Genomic DNA, 17636 nt, shown 5'->3' with positions numbered 1-17636 from the left:
TCTTTTGCATTGATACATTAGCATCCTGCTAATGTATGTTAGCGTACATTAAAGATGTTCTAGCCAACATCTTCCTCTATCTTCAAGATTCAATTATTCTTCCATGTTGTTTTCACAGAGTAGGAAATATTTCCATGAACTAATGGCATTATGAAAATCTCATGTTTAAAGGTATTCTAGAGTGTATTTGGACCATTTCACTCCATTAAAGAGACCCTATTTAACTTATTTCTTAGAGTTATCCCACCTTCTATGAAGTGTAGTTCAGTTTCATAAAATAGCTCATTCCCTTAGTACACCTTCTGCCTTCATGTAACTATATCCTAATTGCTAAGGCCTCAGTTTCAACTGCTTTCTTTCCTTCAATACTAGGTTACACAGTCCTTTTAATTTTAGCTGTTAAATGTCCCTCAACTATCCTATCTTTCACTTTCAATTTCTTCCTTCCTCTCTTTTCTTTTTCTCCCTTCCTTCCTCCCTCCCTCCCCGCTTTCTCCCTTCCTTCCTTCTTCCCTCCTTCTTTCCTTCCTCCCCTCCTCCCTCTTTCCCTCTCTCCCTCCCTCCCTTCCTTCCTTCTATTCTATAGTTTCCCTAGCTTCAGTCTTTAGTCACTTAAACCCTCCACACATCCGACTGGATAATCTTTCTAAAACAAAGATTTGATTAGGCCCTTCTCTGCTATAAATATTGTTTTCCATTTCCTAAGAATAAAGTCCCAAGTCCTTTCAAAGTTTAGTAGTCTGATTTTGACTTATCTTCAAGGTCTCCTTTTAACCAGTTCCCAAACCTTCCTCTTTGTGTCCTGCTAATTCTTTAGCCACTATACTCCTGACTGTAATAGATTATCTCAAAATAACATATTCTTTTACGCCTCTGTGTCTTTGCATATCATAATTCCTCCTGGAGGACTTTTTTGCCACATTGTTCTCCTAGGCACATTCTAAAGATACAACTCAAATATAAGCTCTTCTCTGAACTTCCTTGGATCATTCTTTCCTATATGCTAGTGCATACTTAATTTAGACATGTGTCATATCCCTTAGCTTTTTATATTGCAATTCCTTATCCTTTTCACTTGACATAAAAGCGCTAAATCACATTCATATTTAATCCCTTTAACTTAATATATTTGTTGAACACTTAAATGGATGAATCTTAATTTATTATTTTTGGCTGCACTGGGTCTTCGTTGCTGTGCACAGGCTTTCGTTGCAGTGCACGGGCTTCTCATTGTGGTGGCTTCTCATGTTGCGGAGCACGGGCTCTAGGCGTGCGGGCTTCAGTAGTTGCGGCACGTGGGCTCAGTAGCTGTGGCTCATAGGCTCTAGAGCGCAGGCTCAGTAGTTGTGGCGCATGGGCTTAGTTGCTCCACGGCATGTGGGATCTTCCCGGACCAGGGCTCGAACCCATGTCCCCTGCATTGGCAGGCAGATTCTTAACCACTGCGCCACCAGGGAAGCCCCAAATGGATGAATCTTATAAGAAGAGAAATATCACAAAATTTTTGGACAATTATAAATCCTAAATGTTTTATTTTTTATCCTTAATTCCTCTTTTCCAATATCTTTGATAAAGAGTATCTAAAGTTTATAGAGAACCATATCTAAACTGTCTCATTTTCTTTATTCAGAAACTCTGCAGTGAATATCAGGATCATGTAAAGAATGGAATACCTTTCTGTACCAGAGAATATAAACCTATTTGTGGCCCAGATGGGAAAATGCATGTCAACTTGTGTTCCATGTGTCAAGTCTTCTAGTGAGTACGGTTTCAGAATGTCAAAGAGAAAAGGGATCCTTCAGTAATCTAATAGAACTAGCTTGTTTCATAGATGGGCAAACTGGGAAGGGAGTTGAAGAAGTTACATGGAGAATGTAAGTAATAGAGCTGGGAATAAGTACCTAGAGCATTTATGCCAAGATGTCTGTTACCCCCGACACTCATTCTCTTAGCACTGGAACATCCTGACTTACTTATGCAAATATCAAATTCTCCCTACTGCTGAAGCTTCATATTGTGAACCTGTTGTACAGGTTTACAGGCATCTCATCTTCCAGAGGGGCGAAGACCCAAAGTTAACACTTACTGCAGAAATTGATTATTGAAGTTGCCCATGAAACAACCATGAACTCTTATTAAATTACAGTAAATGTTACTTTATATAATGTGACATTTCTCAGTAAGTTATAACTGAGTTTGGTTTCAAAATTTGGGACTGCACTCAGTTTACCTGACTGAGTTCAGATTAAGTAGTTGACTACATTTAGAATCTTTGGTCTTTTGTAATTTGACTGACAACCAGGTATGGTTGAAATACCATCATCAGTTAACTGTACATACCATGCAATTCCATTGTACAAAGCACATTTAGGCTCATTTGGTTTATCAATGTATGGAAATTATTATTTTTCCATCCATCCTACCTTTTCTTACAGATAACACAGCCATGAGTAAGCAATACATGTAAACTGAATTAATAAAGCTACGGCATACACGATGTGGTAGATAGAACATAGACTTGAGAGGAGAAATTTGGGTTAGTTGTGGTCATATCCTGAGATTATAAGCAAAGCCCTCACCTCACCTTGTCTCTGTGAAACAAGGGGACCAGTCAATGTGCTTTATTAAGGCCACTTTCAGGCTCCAGGTGTAATGTCACCAAAGTACTAGGTTTTTTTTTTTGTGGTACGCGGGCCTCTCACTGTTGTGGCCTCTCCCGTTGCGGAGCACAGGCTCCGGACGCGCAGGCTCAGCGGCCATGGCTCAGAGGCCCAGCCGCTCCGCGGCATGTGGGATCTTCCCAGACTGGGGCACGAACCCGTGTCCCCTGCATCGGCAGGCGGACTCCCCAACCACTGCGCCACCAGGGAAGCCCACGGTACTAGTTTTGATATCTCCTTGATGAACACTGATGATGTTCCTTTTCTGACCACAGCCAAAAAAAGGTAATTTACAGAAAGTAAGCCTCCCAAATCCACAAGTAACGCTATCTTTATTTCAGTGTTATGCAGAAACTATGAAGAAGTTATGGTATCTTATCATACTGGAGGCTGTTTTGTTGCTTCTCATTAGTATGTAGTGATAAAGGGGCAAAGTTGCTCCTTCTTGAGGAGGGAGGACAGGTTAGCAATGCAGAAATGTGGAGAAACCATTGACTGTGTTTGGTCCTATGGATCTGTCCTGTTTTTGTTTTGTTTTGTTTTTTCTCATTCAGCCAAGCAAAAGCTGAAGAAAAGAAAAAAGATGAAGCAAAAGCTGAAGAAAAGAAAAAAGATGAAGCAAAAGCTGAAGAAAAGAAAAAAGATGAAGCAAAAGCAAGAAGTAAAAGAGAACCTGGAAAAGCATGCTTATATGCAGTGAGTAGACTTTAATTTGAACATACTTCAAAGAGCCTAAAGGCTGGAATATTGCCCTGCAAAAATCCCCAGAAAAATCTTAACCTTTCAATCTGGAGATGACATTAAGATGAATGATATGGGAGTTGATCAATTCTTGCTGCTTCAGAGACTCTGTACAGTAAAAAGAACTTATTTGCAGTCTGAAAAAAAATGATTTCTAGTTCTAGTTTCATCACTTACAGACTATGCTAGCTTTTGCTTACCACTTTCCTGAGACACTTAGTGTATATTTTCTACGTGTGAATTTTTGAAATTTCACATCTGAGTTGGGTTCAAAATACATTGCACACACACAGAAAACATGGTTTTTACCTTTGAAATATTACAATATTCACTTTCATGGCTTTATATAAGTTACCGTTAACTTCTTCTTTAGATGATGAAAGTCTCCTAATCTTCCCTCTAAATTCTATTCTTTTTCTTATCCAACCATCCTCCCTAACACAGCTGGAGTAAAGTTTCAAAATATTAACTGGATCATAATACTGCTCTTCTTAAAATGCACAAATAACTCATTATCAACTAAAGGATGCATTTCGATCTCCTTAACTCTCTTATTTGGCTCCTTACCATCATTCAGAAATTCATGTTCTGCTATAGGCCATGTAGTTTCTGACATGTGCTTCTCAGCTTATTTTAGCAATCTAAAATGTGTATTTCTCAATCCATTTCTTAACCAGGAAAATCCTATTTACTCTTCAAAGTCTCACTCAAAGTATCCTAGTTCCCTGACATCTTCCCTGATTTCCACAATCAGATTTCATGGTCCCAACCTCTGAGTTCTCAGATTTTCTTGTACCTGTACGTTTGCACTTATTCTATTTAGATTATAGTGGAGTTTACTTATCTACCTCTTTTATTATACATCCTATTATGTCTTATTTGTTTCCATCTCTTAGCAAATCACGAGGTTTTTTTTGTTCAATTGAATTTTATATTTGAGAGAAACACAACTAAAATCCTGGGCTCAAAGATTAGTTTCTACCAATGTAGATGCTTCAAACTTCTGCTCTGAATGGGAATAAAACGTGTGTCCAAATTACCTTCTCTATCTTGGCAGAAGCTGTGCAGTGAATACCGCAAGTTTGTGAGAAATGGAAAACTCTCTTGCACCAGAGAGAAGGACCCCGTCGAGGGCCCAGATGGGAAAATGCATGACAACGCCTGCTCCATGTGTGAGGCTTTCTTGTGAGTAGAGCTGCTGCTGGGAAAATGAGGGAGGGTTTTGTCCTTTCTGCTTCATTTCTCTTTTTTGGAGCTTTATTCTATTTTGTTTCTTAAATTGTGTTTGTTTCTTATCAATGGCATTTTTTTATGACACATTTTTGCACAATGTCCTAATTGTCAAAGAATGATTCCTGCATATCAATCACTGGTTGAGTTCCCGTGGAAGTGTAAATGACATGAAACAAGGATCATACCCTTGCAGAGTGGGATATGAAATCATCTGAAAACACATGACAGATCATCCCTTTTAAAATAGACAACATGGTACATCCTCTCAAACCAGAGTCTACTGTATTCCTTAAGTCTTTGTCCCAAGGGATACTCTATTTTCTATATGCCCAGAATCTCTGAAAGGATTCAGTCATTTCATCTTCCCTAGTGGAGAGCAATACAACCCAGCAGATTTGTCCCATAGCGTAAGTGAGCCATGGAAGCATTAAAAAATCTGTTAGATGGAAGTCATGACTATGACCATATAATCATCATAACCAACATTTATTGGCATATAATCGGCATATACTTGGGTTTTGCTACCCAATCTCATTTAATCTTCACAACAACCGTATGAAATGGGTTCTGTATTATCCCAAGTTATAGACGGAAAAAAATTAAGGCCCAGAGAAGATGAGAATGATGGAAATTTCGGCCCAGGAAAAATGAAGAAAATGATAAGATTTCTCATTGTAGGGTGTAGACAGGGTATAATTATTTAGCAAAACCATTATCAACTTCTGGTAGTAACATCTGCCTGTTACGCTCATTTCAGTCTGTTTTTCTTTACCTTAATCTTTCAGAGATGAGGAAGTAAGTCTGCCACCTAGTGGTCGTCTCTGCTGTTTCCTCTGACAAGTTTCCATTATGAAAAGAAAATGCTTCTTAAATTATATAGTCAACTTAGACTCACAGTAAAGTTTGGATCAGTATCTATATAAAGAAGTATAAGAAACCCCACAATTTTGGAGCTATTTTAGTTAGTTTCTTCCATCAATATAAAAATTCCTTATCCAATTAAAATTTTATTGCCTCATATTTTATGGATGTGTTAGCAAAGGCTATTGCCTTTCTTAAGAACCATATTTCCCTCCATAGTCATTTCTTAAACACTTTAATATCACATACAAATAGTGTTTTCAACTTTTAAAAAAGTTTTAAGTTGATCAATGAGCAGTTTTTACGTTGACTGTAATGTATGAAAACGTTTTAGCAAATTATTTTTGTCTCTACAACATGATTGAATTATCTGCATTACAGATCTAATTATGCTGCAGACTGAGTATATTAAACTCAATTTGCAACACTGTTACTCATCCAAAATGGTTAAGAGCTATTACTCTCATTTCATTTTCATCATATGCCTGTTTTTTTGTTGTTGTTTTTTTAAAATTTATTTTATTTATTCATTTTTGGCTGTGTTGGGTCTTCGCTGCTGCACACGGGCTTTCTCTAGTTGTGGTGAGCAGGGGGCCACTCTTCCTTGCAGTGCACGGGCTTCTCATTGCGGTGGTTTCTCTTGTTGCAGAGCACAGGCTCTAGGTGCACGGGCTTCAGTAGTTGGGCACGTGGGCTCAGTAGTTGTGGCTTGTGGGCTCTAGAGCGCAGGCTCAGTAGTTGTGGCACACAGACTTAGTTGCTCTGCAGTATGTGGGATCTTTCCGGGCCAGGGCTCGAACCAGTGTCCCCTGCATTGGCAGGTGGATTCCTAACCACTGCGCCACCAGGGAAGCCCAATATGCCTGTTTTTGGAGTGTTCACTTTCAATAATGCTTACAATGCTGATGATAACAATCACTTTTATCAATCACTTTATTATGTACTGGATACTAATTCTAATTGCTTTACATGTATCAACTTATTTAATGCTCACAACAGTCCTATGAGAGAAGTATTCTTATTACCTCTTCTATCCCTCTACTCCATTTCCCCATTTAAAGATGAGGAAAACACAGAGAGGTTAAGACACTTCTTGTGTTCCTTATTCTATTTGGCTGCAGAGTCTTTCTTCTTAACTTTCTTCTTAATCACCATGCTATACTGCCTCCCAGAAGCTAAATATCACCACTTTATAAAGAGTTCTGCACCTTTTGCAGATGTAAAAGAATCAGCAAATAAGAAAGTCCTATTCCAGGATATCTGCTGGGAAGCTATATAGGTCTTCTCATTAATTAAGGGGTTTTCCCTTGAACACCATTCTCTTGAGGTGTGGTAAATCATTCTAATTATTACCCAATAAAATTACACCTACTATGAGTGGATCTTTGGAGTTGCTTGAGAATAATCGATGCAATGAATGATCAACCTGTGAATGTTAAGAATCTATACTACTGTATTAAGATTCTTCTGTCTCTCATTTTTCCTGTTTCTTATAGTCAACAAGAAGAAAGAGCAAGAACAAAGGCTAAAAGAGAAACTGCAAAGGTAATTTTCTCACAAATTCTTATATTATACCCTGACATTTTTTCTCTGCAATAACATTCTAGATATCTCATTAGCATAAATGTTTTCCTGTTTTTTATGGGACAGAGAAAGACAAATATCATATGATATTGCTTACATGTGGAATCTTAAAAAATGGTACAAATGAACCTATGAAACAGAAACAGATGAAATGAAACAGAAATAGAGTCACAGATGTAGAAAACAATCTTATGGTTACCAAAGGGGAAATGGGGGTGGATAAACTGGGAGACTGGAATTGACATATACATAGTACTATATGTAAAACAGATAACTAATAAGAACCTACTATATAGCACAGGGAACTCTACTCAATACTCTCAATGACCTATATGGGAATAGAATCTAAAAAAGAGTGGCTATAGGTATATGTATAACTGATTCACTTTGCTGTATAGCAGAAACTAACAAACATTGTAAATCAACTATACTCCAATAAAAATTAATTTAAAAAACGAATAAATATAACCTTTAACCTGGAAAAAAAAGTCTTAAGTACAAGTTTCCTGAGTATCAATTTTATTTCATGATAATTCAAAATTTAAGGTTTATTTCATAAAAAGTGGAGTTTAACTTACTTTGTAAGGAATATTTCCCATATTTGGCTTTTCTTAAGATTTCTGTTGTCAGGCACAGGTTATTACTATCAATTTTTACAATTTACTAATTTCAGGTTACATAATTCCTACCTCTTAGCTATTTTAAAGAGAGAGTACAACATCCCTATCATTCACGTTAGTTCAATTTACAAAACAAAGTGCACATATATTATCATATTTGATCTTTGTCAGCACCCAGCTATGGAGGAATACTAGTATTTTCACTTTCAATTATGACTATTAATTAAATCCTTTGAATTTCTAATTATTTTTAATCTACTTCACATTTCTATATACAATTTTACATTTCTATATATAATTTTACAATTTTATAAGTAGCAAACTCTGTCTTTACATAGATGTAGGATTACTCTCAGATAGCCTTACACAAGGTTTACCTTTATTTATTCTATTTCCTAACAACAGCTTCAAAAGTATAAGCCTAATAATTTGGGGAGAAAAGTTGACACAGTTTAAAAGGTTGCCTTTAAACTGATTCATTTTCTCAGTAACTTTCTGTTACCTGGAACCATCTTTTTATTAGTAATTCAGAATTGAAAATTTGTTTTATCCATAATGTTTTATCAGTTTCTAAATCCTATTAGATTTTTAAAATGGTCTTAACACATTCCTCCTCCTCTCCACTCCCATTGTTACTCTTCTGTTTGAAATATGCATCCCCCATCCCTGGACTTTATCAAGTAAATCCCAGAAAGTTGTCAGTTTCTCCAGGCATCATACTTTCATATTTGTTCTCTCCCCCATATCTTTGTTTCAGATATGTCTCTTTTTTTTAAAATAGATCCTTATTGGAGTATAATTGCTTCACAATACTGTGTTAGTTTCTGTTGTACAACAAAGTGAATCAGTCATATGAATACATATATCCCCATATCCCCTCCCTCTTGAACCTCCCTCCCATCCTCCCTATCCCACCGTCTAGGTTATCACAAAGCACAGAGCTGATCTCCCTGTGTTATGCAGCTGCTTCACACTAGCTATTTTACATTTGGTAGTGTATATATGTCAGTGCTACTTTCACTTCGCCCCAGCTTCCCCCTTCTACCCTGTGTCCTCAAGTCCATTCTCTATGTCTACATCTTTATTCCTGCCCTGCAACGAAGTTCATCAGTACCATTTTTTTTTTTAGATTCCATATATATATGTGTTAGCATCAGTATTTGTTTTTCTCTTTCTGACTTACTTCACTCTGTATGACAGACTCTAGGTCCATCCACCTCACTACAAATAACTCAATTTCATTTATTTTTATGGCTGAGTAATATTCCATTGTATATATATGCCACATCTTCTTTATCCATTCATCTGTTGATGGACACTTAGGTTGCGTCCGTGTCCTGGCTATTGTAAATAGTGCTGCAAAGAACATTGTGGTAAATGTCTCTGAATTGTGGTTTTCTCGGGGTATATGCTCAATAGTGGGATTGCTGGGTCGTATGATAGTTCTATTTTTAGTTTTTGAAGGAACCTCCATACTGTTCTCCATAGTGGTTGTATTAATTTACATTCCCACCAGCAGTGCACAAGGGTTCCCTTTTCACCACACCCTTTCCAGCATTTATTGTTTCTAGATTTTTTGATAATGGCCATTCTGACTGGCCTGAGGTGATACCTCATTGTAGTTTTGATTTGCATTTCTCTAATAATTACTGATGTTGAGCATCTTTTCAGGTGCCTCTTGGCCATCTGCATGTCTTCCTTGGTGAAATGTCTATGTCTTCTGCCCATTTTTTAACGGATTTTTTGTTTTTTTGATATTGAGCTCCATGAGCTCTTTGCATATTTTGGAGATTAAATACAAACACTTTGTCTGTTGTTTCATTTGCAAATACTTTCTCCCATTCTGAGGGTTGTCTTTTTGTCTTGTTTATGGTTTCCTTTTGCTGTGCAAATGCTTTTACGTTTAATTAAGTCCCATTTGTTTATTTTTGTTTTTATTTCCAATACTCTAGGAGGTTGGTCAAAAAAGATCTTGCTATGGTTTATGTTATAGAGTGTTTTTCCTATGTTTTCCTCTAACAGTTTTATAGTGTCTGGTCTTACATTTAAGTCTTTAATCCATTTGGAGTTTATTTTTGAGTAGTGTTAGGTAGTGTTCTAATTTCATTCTTTTACATGTAGCTGTCCAGTTTTCCCAGCCCCACTTAATTGAAGAGGCTGTCTTTCCTCCATTGTATGTTCTTGCCTCCTTTGTTGTAAATTAGGTGCCCATATGTGTGTGGGTTTATCTCTGGGCATTTTATCCTGTACCACTGACCTATATTTCTATTTTTGTGCCAGTACTATACTGTCTTGATTACTGTAGCTTTGTGGTATAGTTTGAAGTCAGGGAGCCCGATTCCTCCAACTCTGTTTTTCTTTCTCAAGATTGCTTTGGCTATTCGGGGTCTTTTGTGTTTCCATACAAATTGTAAAATTTTTTGTTCTAATTCTGTGAAGAATGCCACTGGTAGTTTGATAGGGATTGCACTGAATCTGTAGATTGCTTTGGGTAGTATAGTCATTTTCACAATATTGATTCTTCCAATCCAAGAACATGGTATATTTCTCCATCTGTTTTTGTCATCTTTGATATTTTTCATTAGTGTTTTATAGTTTTCTGAGTACAAGTCTTTTGCCTCCTTAGTCAGGTTTATTACTAGATAAGTTTATTCTTTTTGTTGCAATGGTAAATGGGAGTGTTTCCTTAATTTCTCTTTCTGATTTTTCATTGTTGGTGTATAGAAATGCAAGAGATTTCTGTGCATTAATTTTGTATCCTGCAACCTTACCAAATTCATTGCTTAGTTCTAATAGTTTTCTGGTGGCATTTTTAGGATTCTCTATGTATAGTATCATGTCACCTGCAAACAGTGACAGTTTTATTTGTATTCCTTTTAGTTCTTTTTTTTCTGATTGCCATGGCTAGGACTTCCAAAACTATGTTGAATAAGAGTGGTGAGAGTGGACATCCTTGTCTTGTTCCTGATCATACTGGAAATGTTTTCCGTTTTTCACCATTGAGTATGATGCTTGCTGTGGGTTTGTCATCTATGGCCTTTATTATGTTGAGATAGGTTCCCTCTATGCCCATTTTCTGGAGAGTTTTTATCATAAATGGGTGTTGAATTGATCATATGGTTTTTATTCCTTAATTTGTTAATGTGCTGTACCACACTGATTGAGTTGCGTATACTGAAGAATCCTTGCATCCCTGGGATAAATCCCACTGCATCATGGTGATGATACTTTTAATGTGTTGTTGGCTTCTGTTTGCTACTATTTTGTTGAGGATTTTTGCATCTATGTTCCTCAGTGATATTGGTCTATAGTTTTTTTTGTGATATCTTTTTCTGGTTTTGGTATCAGGGTGATGGTGGCTTTGTAGAATGAATTTGGGAGTGTTTCTCCCCCTGCAATTTTTTGGAAGAGTTTGAGAAGGATGGATGTTAGCTCTTCTCTAAATGTTTGATAGAATACACCTGTGAAGCCATCTAGTCCTGGACTTTTGTTTGTTGGAAGATTTTTAATTATGGTTTCAATTTCATTACTATTTATATTGATAGGTCTGTTTATATTTTCTAATTCTTCCTGGTTCAGTCTTGGAAAATTGTACCTTTCCAAGAATTTGTCCATTTCTTCGTGGTTGTCCATTTTATTGGCATATAGTTGTTTGTAGTAGTCTCTTATAATCCTTTGTATTTCTGCAGTGTCATTTCTGATTTCTCCTTTTTCATTTCTAATTTTACTTATTTGCATCCTCTCCCTTTTTTTCTTGATGAGTCTGGCTTAGTTTGTTAATTTTGTTATCTTCTCAAAGAACCAGCTTTTAGTTTTATTGATCTTTCCTATTGTTTTCTTTATTTTTATTTCATTTATTTTTGCTCTGATCTTTATGATTTCTTTTCTTCTACTGACTTTGGGTTTTCTTTGTTCTTCTTTCTCTAGTTTTTTTTTTTGTTTGTTTGTTTTTTTTTTTTTTTGCAGTATGTGGGCCTCTCTCACTGTTGTGGCCTCTCCCATTGCGGAGCACAGGCTCCGGACGCGCAGGCTCAGCGGCCGTGGCTCATGGGCCCAGCCGCTCCGCGGCATGTGAGATCTTCCTGGACCGGGGCACGAACCCGTGTCCCCTGCATCAACAGGTGGACCCTCAACCACTGCACCACCAGGGAAGCCCTCTCTAGTTGTTGTAAGTGTAGGTTTAGATTGCTTACTTAAGATTTTTCTTGTTTCTTGAGGTGAGATTGACTGCTATAAACTTCCCTCTTAGAACTGCTTTTGCTGCATCCCATAGGTTTTGGGTCGTCGTGTTTTCCTTGTCATTTGTTTCTATGTATTTTTTGATTTCTTCTTTGATTTCTTCAGTGATCTCTTGGTTATTTAGTAGCACACTGTTTAGCCTCCATGTATTTGTGGTTTTTACAGTTTTTTTCCTTTAATTGATTTCCAATCTCATAGCGTTGTAGTAAGAAAAGATGCTTGATACGATTTCAATTTTCTTAAATTTTCTGAGGCTTGATTTGTGACCTAAGATGTGATCTATCCTGTAGAATGTTGTGTGTGCACTTGAAAAGAAAGTGTATTCTGCCACTTTCGGGTGGAATGTTCTAAAAATATCAATTAAATCTATCTGGTCTATTGTGTCATTTAAAGTTTGTGCTTCCTTATTTATTTTCTGTTTGGATGATCTGTCCATTGGTGTAAGTGGGGTGTTAAAGTCCCCTACTATTATTGTGTCACTGTCTATTTCTCTTTTCATGGTTGTTAGAATTGCCTTATGTATTGAGGTGCTCCTATATTGGGTGCATAAACATTTGTAATTGTTATTTCTTCTTGGATTGATCCTTTGATCGTTATGTAGTGTCCCTCCTTATCTCTTGGAACAGTCTTCATTTTAAAGTCTATTTTATCTGATACAAGTATTGCTACTCCAGCTTTCTTTTGATTTCCATTTGCATGGAATATCTTTTTCCATCCCTTCAGTTTAAGTCTGTATATGTCCCTAGGTCTGAAGTGGTGTCTTGCAGATAGCATATATATGGGTCTTGTTTTTGTATCCATTCACCTAGTCTGTGTCTTTTGGTTGGGGCATTTAAGCCATTTACATTCAAGGTTATTATCAATATGTATGTTCCTATTACCATATTCTTAATTGTTTTGGGTTTGTTTTTGTGGGTCTTTTTCTTTTCTTGTGTTTCCCACCTAGAGACGTTTCTGTAGCATTTGTTGTAAAGCTGGTTTGGTGGTGCTGAATTCTCTTAGCTTTTGCTTGTCTGAAAAGCTTTTGATTTCTCCATCAAATCTGAATGAGATCCTTGTGGGTAGAGTAATCTTGGTTGTAGGTTTTTCTCTTTCATCACTTTAAGTATATCCAGCCACTCCCTTCTGGCCTGCAGAGTTTATCTGCAAAATCAGCTGATAACCTTCTGGGGATTGCTTTGTATGTTATTTTTTGTTTTTCCCTTGCTGTTTTTAATATTTTTTCTTTGAATTTAATTTTTGTTAGTTTGATTAATATGTGCCTTGGTGTGTTTTTCTTAGGGTTTATCCTGTATGTATACTCTGTTTTTCCAGGAAGCTTCCCCTTCCAGACCTGTTGAATCTCCTCACCTTGATCTTTCCTAGCTTTTATAGACTGTGATGTGCAACATATCATAAACATATATATTTTATATTGGTCTCCACCAATTTCATTAGCCTTCTTCTGCACCAATATTTAAGCACCCTCAAAAGAATGCTGATGGTAAATATTTACAGATCCACTATAGTGACATCACAATTCTGAGCCTGATAGAAGCCTTTTATTTTTTTTAATTTATTTATTTTGGGCTGCACTGTGTCTTCGTTGCTGCACAGGGGCTTTCTCTAGTTGCAGCGAGTGGGGGGCTACTCTTCGTTGTGGTGCGTGGGCTTCTCATTGCAGTGGCTTCTCTTGTTGCAGAGCGCAAGCTCTAGGTGTGCAGGCTTCAGTAGTCATGGCACGCGGGCTCAGTAGTTGTGGCGCACGAGCTTAGTTGCTCCGTGGTATGTGGCATCTTCCCAGTCCAGGGCTCGAACCTGTGTCCCCTGCATTGGCAGGTGGATTCTTAACCACTGCACCACCAGGGAAGCCCTGATAGAAGACTTTTAAATGCTTACTGACTTACTGCCACGTGTAATCACTTTTCTTTTTACTTCTTACTCTGCATTACTTATTCTTCATAATAGACAAAAGTGTAGGGAGGGTAGGAAACCACTCTGAGAACATATTTTCTTCATTTTCCAGGAACTCTGGATTGAATGTCTCTGCTTTTTCTAGCTTCTAGAGGCCGTTCATGTTCCTTGGCTCCTGGACTGTTTCCATCGTCTTCAAGGCCAACAACATTGCATCTCTAATTGTTCTTCTGTAGTCATATCTCCCTCTCGCTCTCTCCCGTCTTACTCTTCCAGTTTTAAGGACTGACCCTTTTGATTTCATTGGGCATACTAGGATAATCCAGGATAATATCCCTATCTCTAGGTCCTTAACTTAATCACATCTGCAAAGTCCCCTCTGCCCTACAATATATTCACAGGTCCTGGATTTTTAGTATCTCTCACAGTGCCTAGCCCAGAATAATATTCGAGTAAATTGAAGGTTTTATAATTAGATAAGTGACAGCAATCTTATATTCCAAACAGTGTGTGACCTAGGCCTCTGAAAAGCATCTTGGCTAATACTAACCTTCTGCATCATCTTCTTGATGCATCCATTATATTGGGGACATTATATCATAGTTTTCAAAGGGGTAATGTGGAGGAAGCTTTCAATATTTAGTTACCTGATTCTTAAACCCTCCCTCACTTGGCAGGAGCTGTGCAGTGAATACCGTAACTACGTGAGGAACGGACGTCTTCCCTGCACCAGAGAGAATGACCCCATCAAGGGCCCAGACGGGAAAATCCATGGCAACACCTGCTCCATGTGTGAGGCCTTCTTGTGAGTAGAGCTGCAGTCACTGCTCCTGCTGAGTGTCAGAGAAGACAGGCCTGTGGTGGGCGAGAGAGATGATATTGAAGGTTTTCTCTAGGAGGCAGATGGCTATCTTTGCACTGAGTTTGGGGATTTACTCTTACAAAGCCATATACCTGGTGCATTTCTTTGTAGTGTTCTCAGTGTTCTGAAAGGTACTTGAATTGCCATTAAGGGAGGACCATGTGCTAAGAGGAAACTCCTCCAGAGTTAATGGCATATAAGGATTGGAATTTTTGTTCTCTGCATACATACTGTCATGAATAATCCAAAGATGTAATCACTGGGTGCCAGCAAATTAAAAATTTGCTAATATTTAGTCATTTTTTTAAGTATCCTACTTGCTTTCTGAGGAGAAGGCTGATATCTTTGTTTTCCAAAAGAAACAGAGTAGTGAAAATTTATTTACTGGTTGGCCATGGCATATGTGTCTTATTCTTTAAGCAACACTAAAAACAAGAAGAATATGGAGAGGTGTACATTTACCTTTCTACTCCCAAGCTAAGTTGCTATAGGTGTAGAAGTAATGGAATATATCTATCAAGAGAGATTCCCCTTTAGGATAATATGTATTGGGTACTAGGAATGATTGTTCCCCCTGCCTTTCTCTTACAGCCGGCAAGAAGCAAAAGAAAAAGAAGCGGAATCCAGAAGAGCTAAGAGAGTAGCTGAAAAGGTAGTTATCTTGGAAGCTTCATACCACAATGCGGTTTTGCAGTTTCTCTTTAAAAATAACTCATGGAATCACTGAAGGCCTATGTGAGAGAACTCAAGGTTTAGTTAGTCCAGGGGTTGATAAAGTTTTCTTAAAGGGCCGGAAGTAGATATTTTAGGTTGTGACCATTCAGTCTCTGTCACAACTACTCAACTCTGCTATTGTAGCTCTAAAACAGCCATGGATGATATGCAGATAAATGGGCATGGCTGTGTTCCAATGAAACTTTACTTACACAAAAAAGGTGGTAGGCCAGATTTTGCTCACGGGCCACAGTTTGCAAACCTCTGATTTACTCCATGCCCTATTTTTAAATGAAGATTTAAAATCCAGAAGGAGGAAGAACTTGCTTACAAAGGTAGTGAGACTATTGGTATCAGAATCTTCATATTTTTTCAAAGTTCTCACAGTTGCAAAACAGGAACAATTCAAACTTAGACTTCCTGACACCAAATCTAGCATTATTCCTAACACACTATGTAGCCTTGGATGAGCACATTTGGTCAAACCAGGTGTGTTCCTTGTTTTAACTTTAATTATCTCTGGTGTCAGCAGTTGGCAGAAAAATAGAAGAGCAACTTTCCCCAATAACATTTTCTTGGTTTCGAAATGACTGACTCCAGGTAGATTTTTCCAGGTTTGTGGATATTTCCTTGCGCCCATCAAAAACTATTGATATTAAAAATAATCTCTAGTGAAGTATCACTTGGAATTCTGTATGAGATTGGTTTGTTTACAGTTATTTTTCCCACAATTGTGAGCCTGAATTTAAAAATAATGAGTAGCTCACATGCTTCCCTTTTCAACATCAATAAGAAAATATTCTTCCGTATCAGACGATTTCTGATTTCACATTAGCTACTACCCATAAACTGTCCTCTCATATCACATTTCTTTTGCTAAATATGACCAGTTAGGGAATCAGGCAGTGAACCTTGAAGGAAAGCTAGGAAAAAACTCACTCTGTTCCTCACTGAGTTTTGACTTGAACTAAAAGATACAGAAAAAAAACACAAATTCAATCTTACTTGCCACCAGTAATTAATTATATGATCTTAAGTGATTTGCTTATTCCATCTCAATTCCTCATAACTCTGAAGCTAAAATTTACTGAGTACTTCCTAGATGTCAGTCATTGTAGATATACATTATTTCACATTATTCTCATAACAATTCAGCACATATACTGAATACTTAATAGATATTGGCCATTATTATTTTAACTGTGTGGAATAGATACTATCATTATTTCCATTTTATAGAAGAGGTAACTGAGGCACAGAGAGGCAAGACCCCCTCATCCAAGGTCTCTTGGTAACAGACTGGAATTCTAACTAATGATATTATATAGCTGTCAACATATTGGGCTTATCTGGACATACCTGGAATATTATGTTAAATTCTTTAGGAAAGGGGAAGAATTAAGAATGCAAAATGGTGCAAATGACTGAAACAGATTGGAAGAGAATGGCTGAAGTATCTGGGGATGCTTTGATCTTGGAAAAGAACATAGGGAACTATGGAGAAGGACAAGAAAGCTTTCTCCAAATATTTGAAGGACTCTCTGTGTGCAGAGAGAAAAATATCCTCAATTTTTCTGAGGGAAGTAGAATATGTTGACTTTGCTTCCTGGTTCGAACGAACGTATTCATCCTATGCAGTGACATCTTAGAAAAATAAAACTCTAAGAATAAGGATCCTATAGGATTGATTAGAGATATTTTCCAAGATCCTCCCAAAGTAGCACTATGGCTAATCTGTGGGAATGATCTAAGAAATTTTGGAATGAACTATCTGGAGGATAACGAACTCATCACTGCAGGTGTTCCAGTGCAAATTAGACCACTTCTTGGCAGGCATGACATAAAGGGGATTGAGACATAGTACAGATGATTGCACCAGGTGAACTTCAAAGTTCTACCTAAACCTTAATTCTTTAAAATTCTATGCCATGTGCAGTGTTTTTATTGCATTATAATATAATAGAGAGGGACAATAAAATCTTGACTAAGGACTGTGACCAGTCTGCAGAGAACCCAGTTTATTAAGAGGTTCTTGCTTGTGTGTGACTGCAGGTTCAGTCTGGATTTGGAGGCTATATCTCAAGAAAAAAGAAACAGAAAGCTCTTTTTAAGTCCCGTGTGCTTACTAGGAATTGAACAAAACAACTGCCAGAAAGAAACATTCATAGGTCATTTTCTTTTTTTTTCCAGGAAACACTTAGTAGGGATCCAACAAAGTAATTTCCAAGA

General features: G+C 37.3%; 1 protein-coding gene across 2 annotated transcripts in view; it reads left to right on the top strand.

The window, feature by feature from the left end:
* Window positions 1-17636, top strand: part of SPINK5 (serine peptidase inhibitor Kazal type 5) — a 70048-nt gene that overhangs the window by 29012 nt on the left and 23400 nt on the right. For both annotated transcript variants that reach the window (XM_079702314.1, XM_079702313.1), the window contains exons 11-16: window positions 1631-1758; window positions 3215-3356; window positions 4459-4586; window positions 6992-7040; window positions 14509-14636; window positions 15285-15345. In XM_079702314.1, the coding sequence (XP_079558440.1) occupies window positions 1631-1758; window positions 3215-3356; window positions 4459-4586; window positions 6992-7040; window positions 14509-14636; window positions 15285-15345 (636 nt within the window). The remainder of the gene's footprint in view (window positions 1-1630; window positions 1759-3214; window positions 3357-4458; window positions 4587-6991; window positions 7041-14508; window positions 14637-15284; window positions 15346-17636) is intronic.

The sequence above is a fragment of the Hyperoodon ampullatus genome (assembly GCF_949752795.1).
Source record: "Hyperoodon ampullatus genome assembly, chromosome: 4".
Taxonomy (NCBI): domain Eukaryota; kingdom Metazoa; phylum Chordata; class Mammalia; order Artiodactyla; family Ziphiidae; genus Hyperoodon; species Hyperoodon ampullatus.
This window is presented reverse-complemented; position numbering and strand designations above follow the sequence as displayed.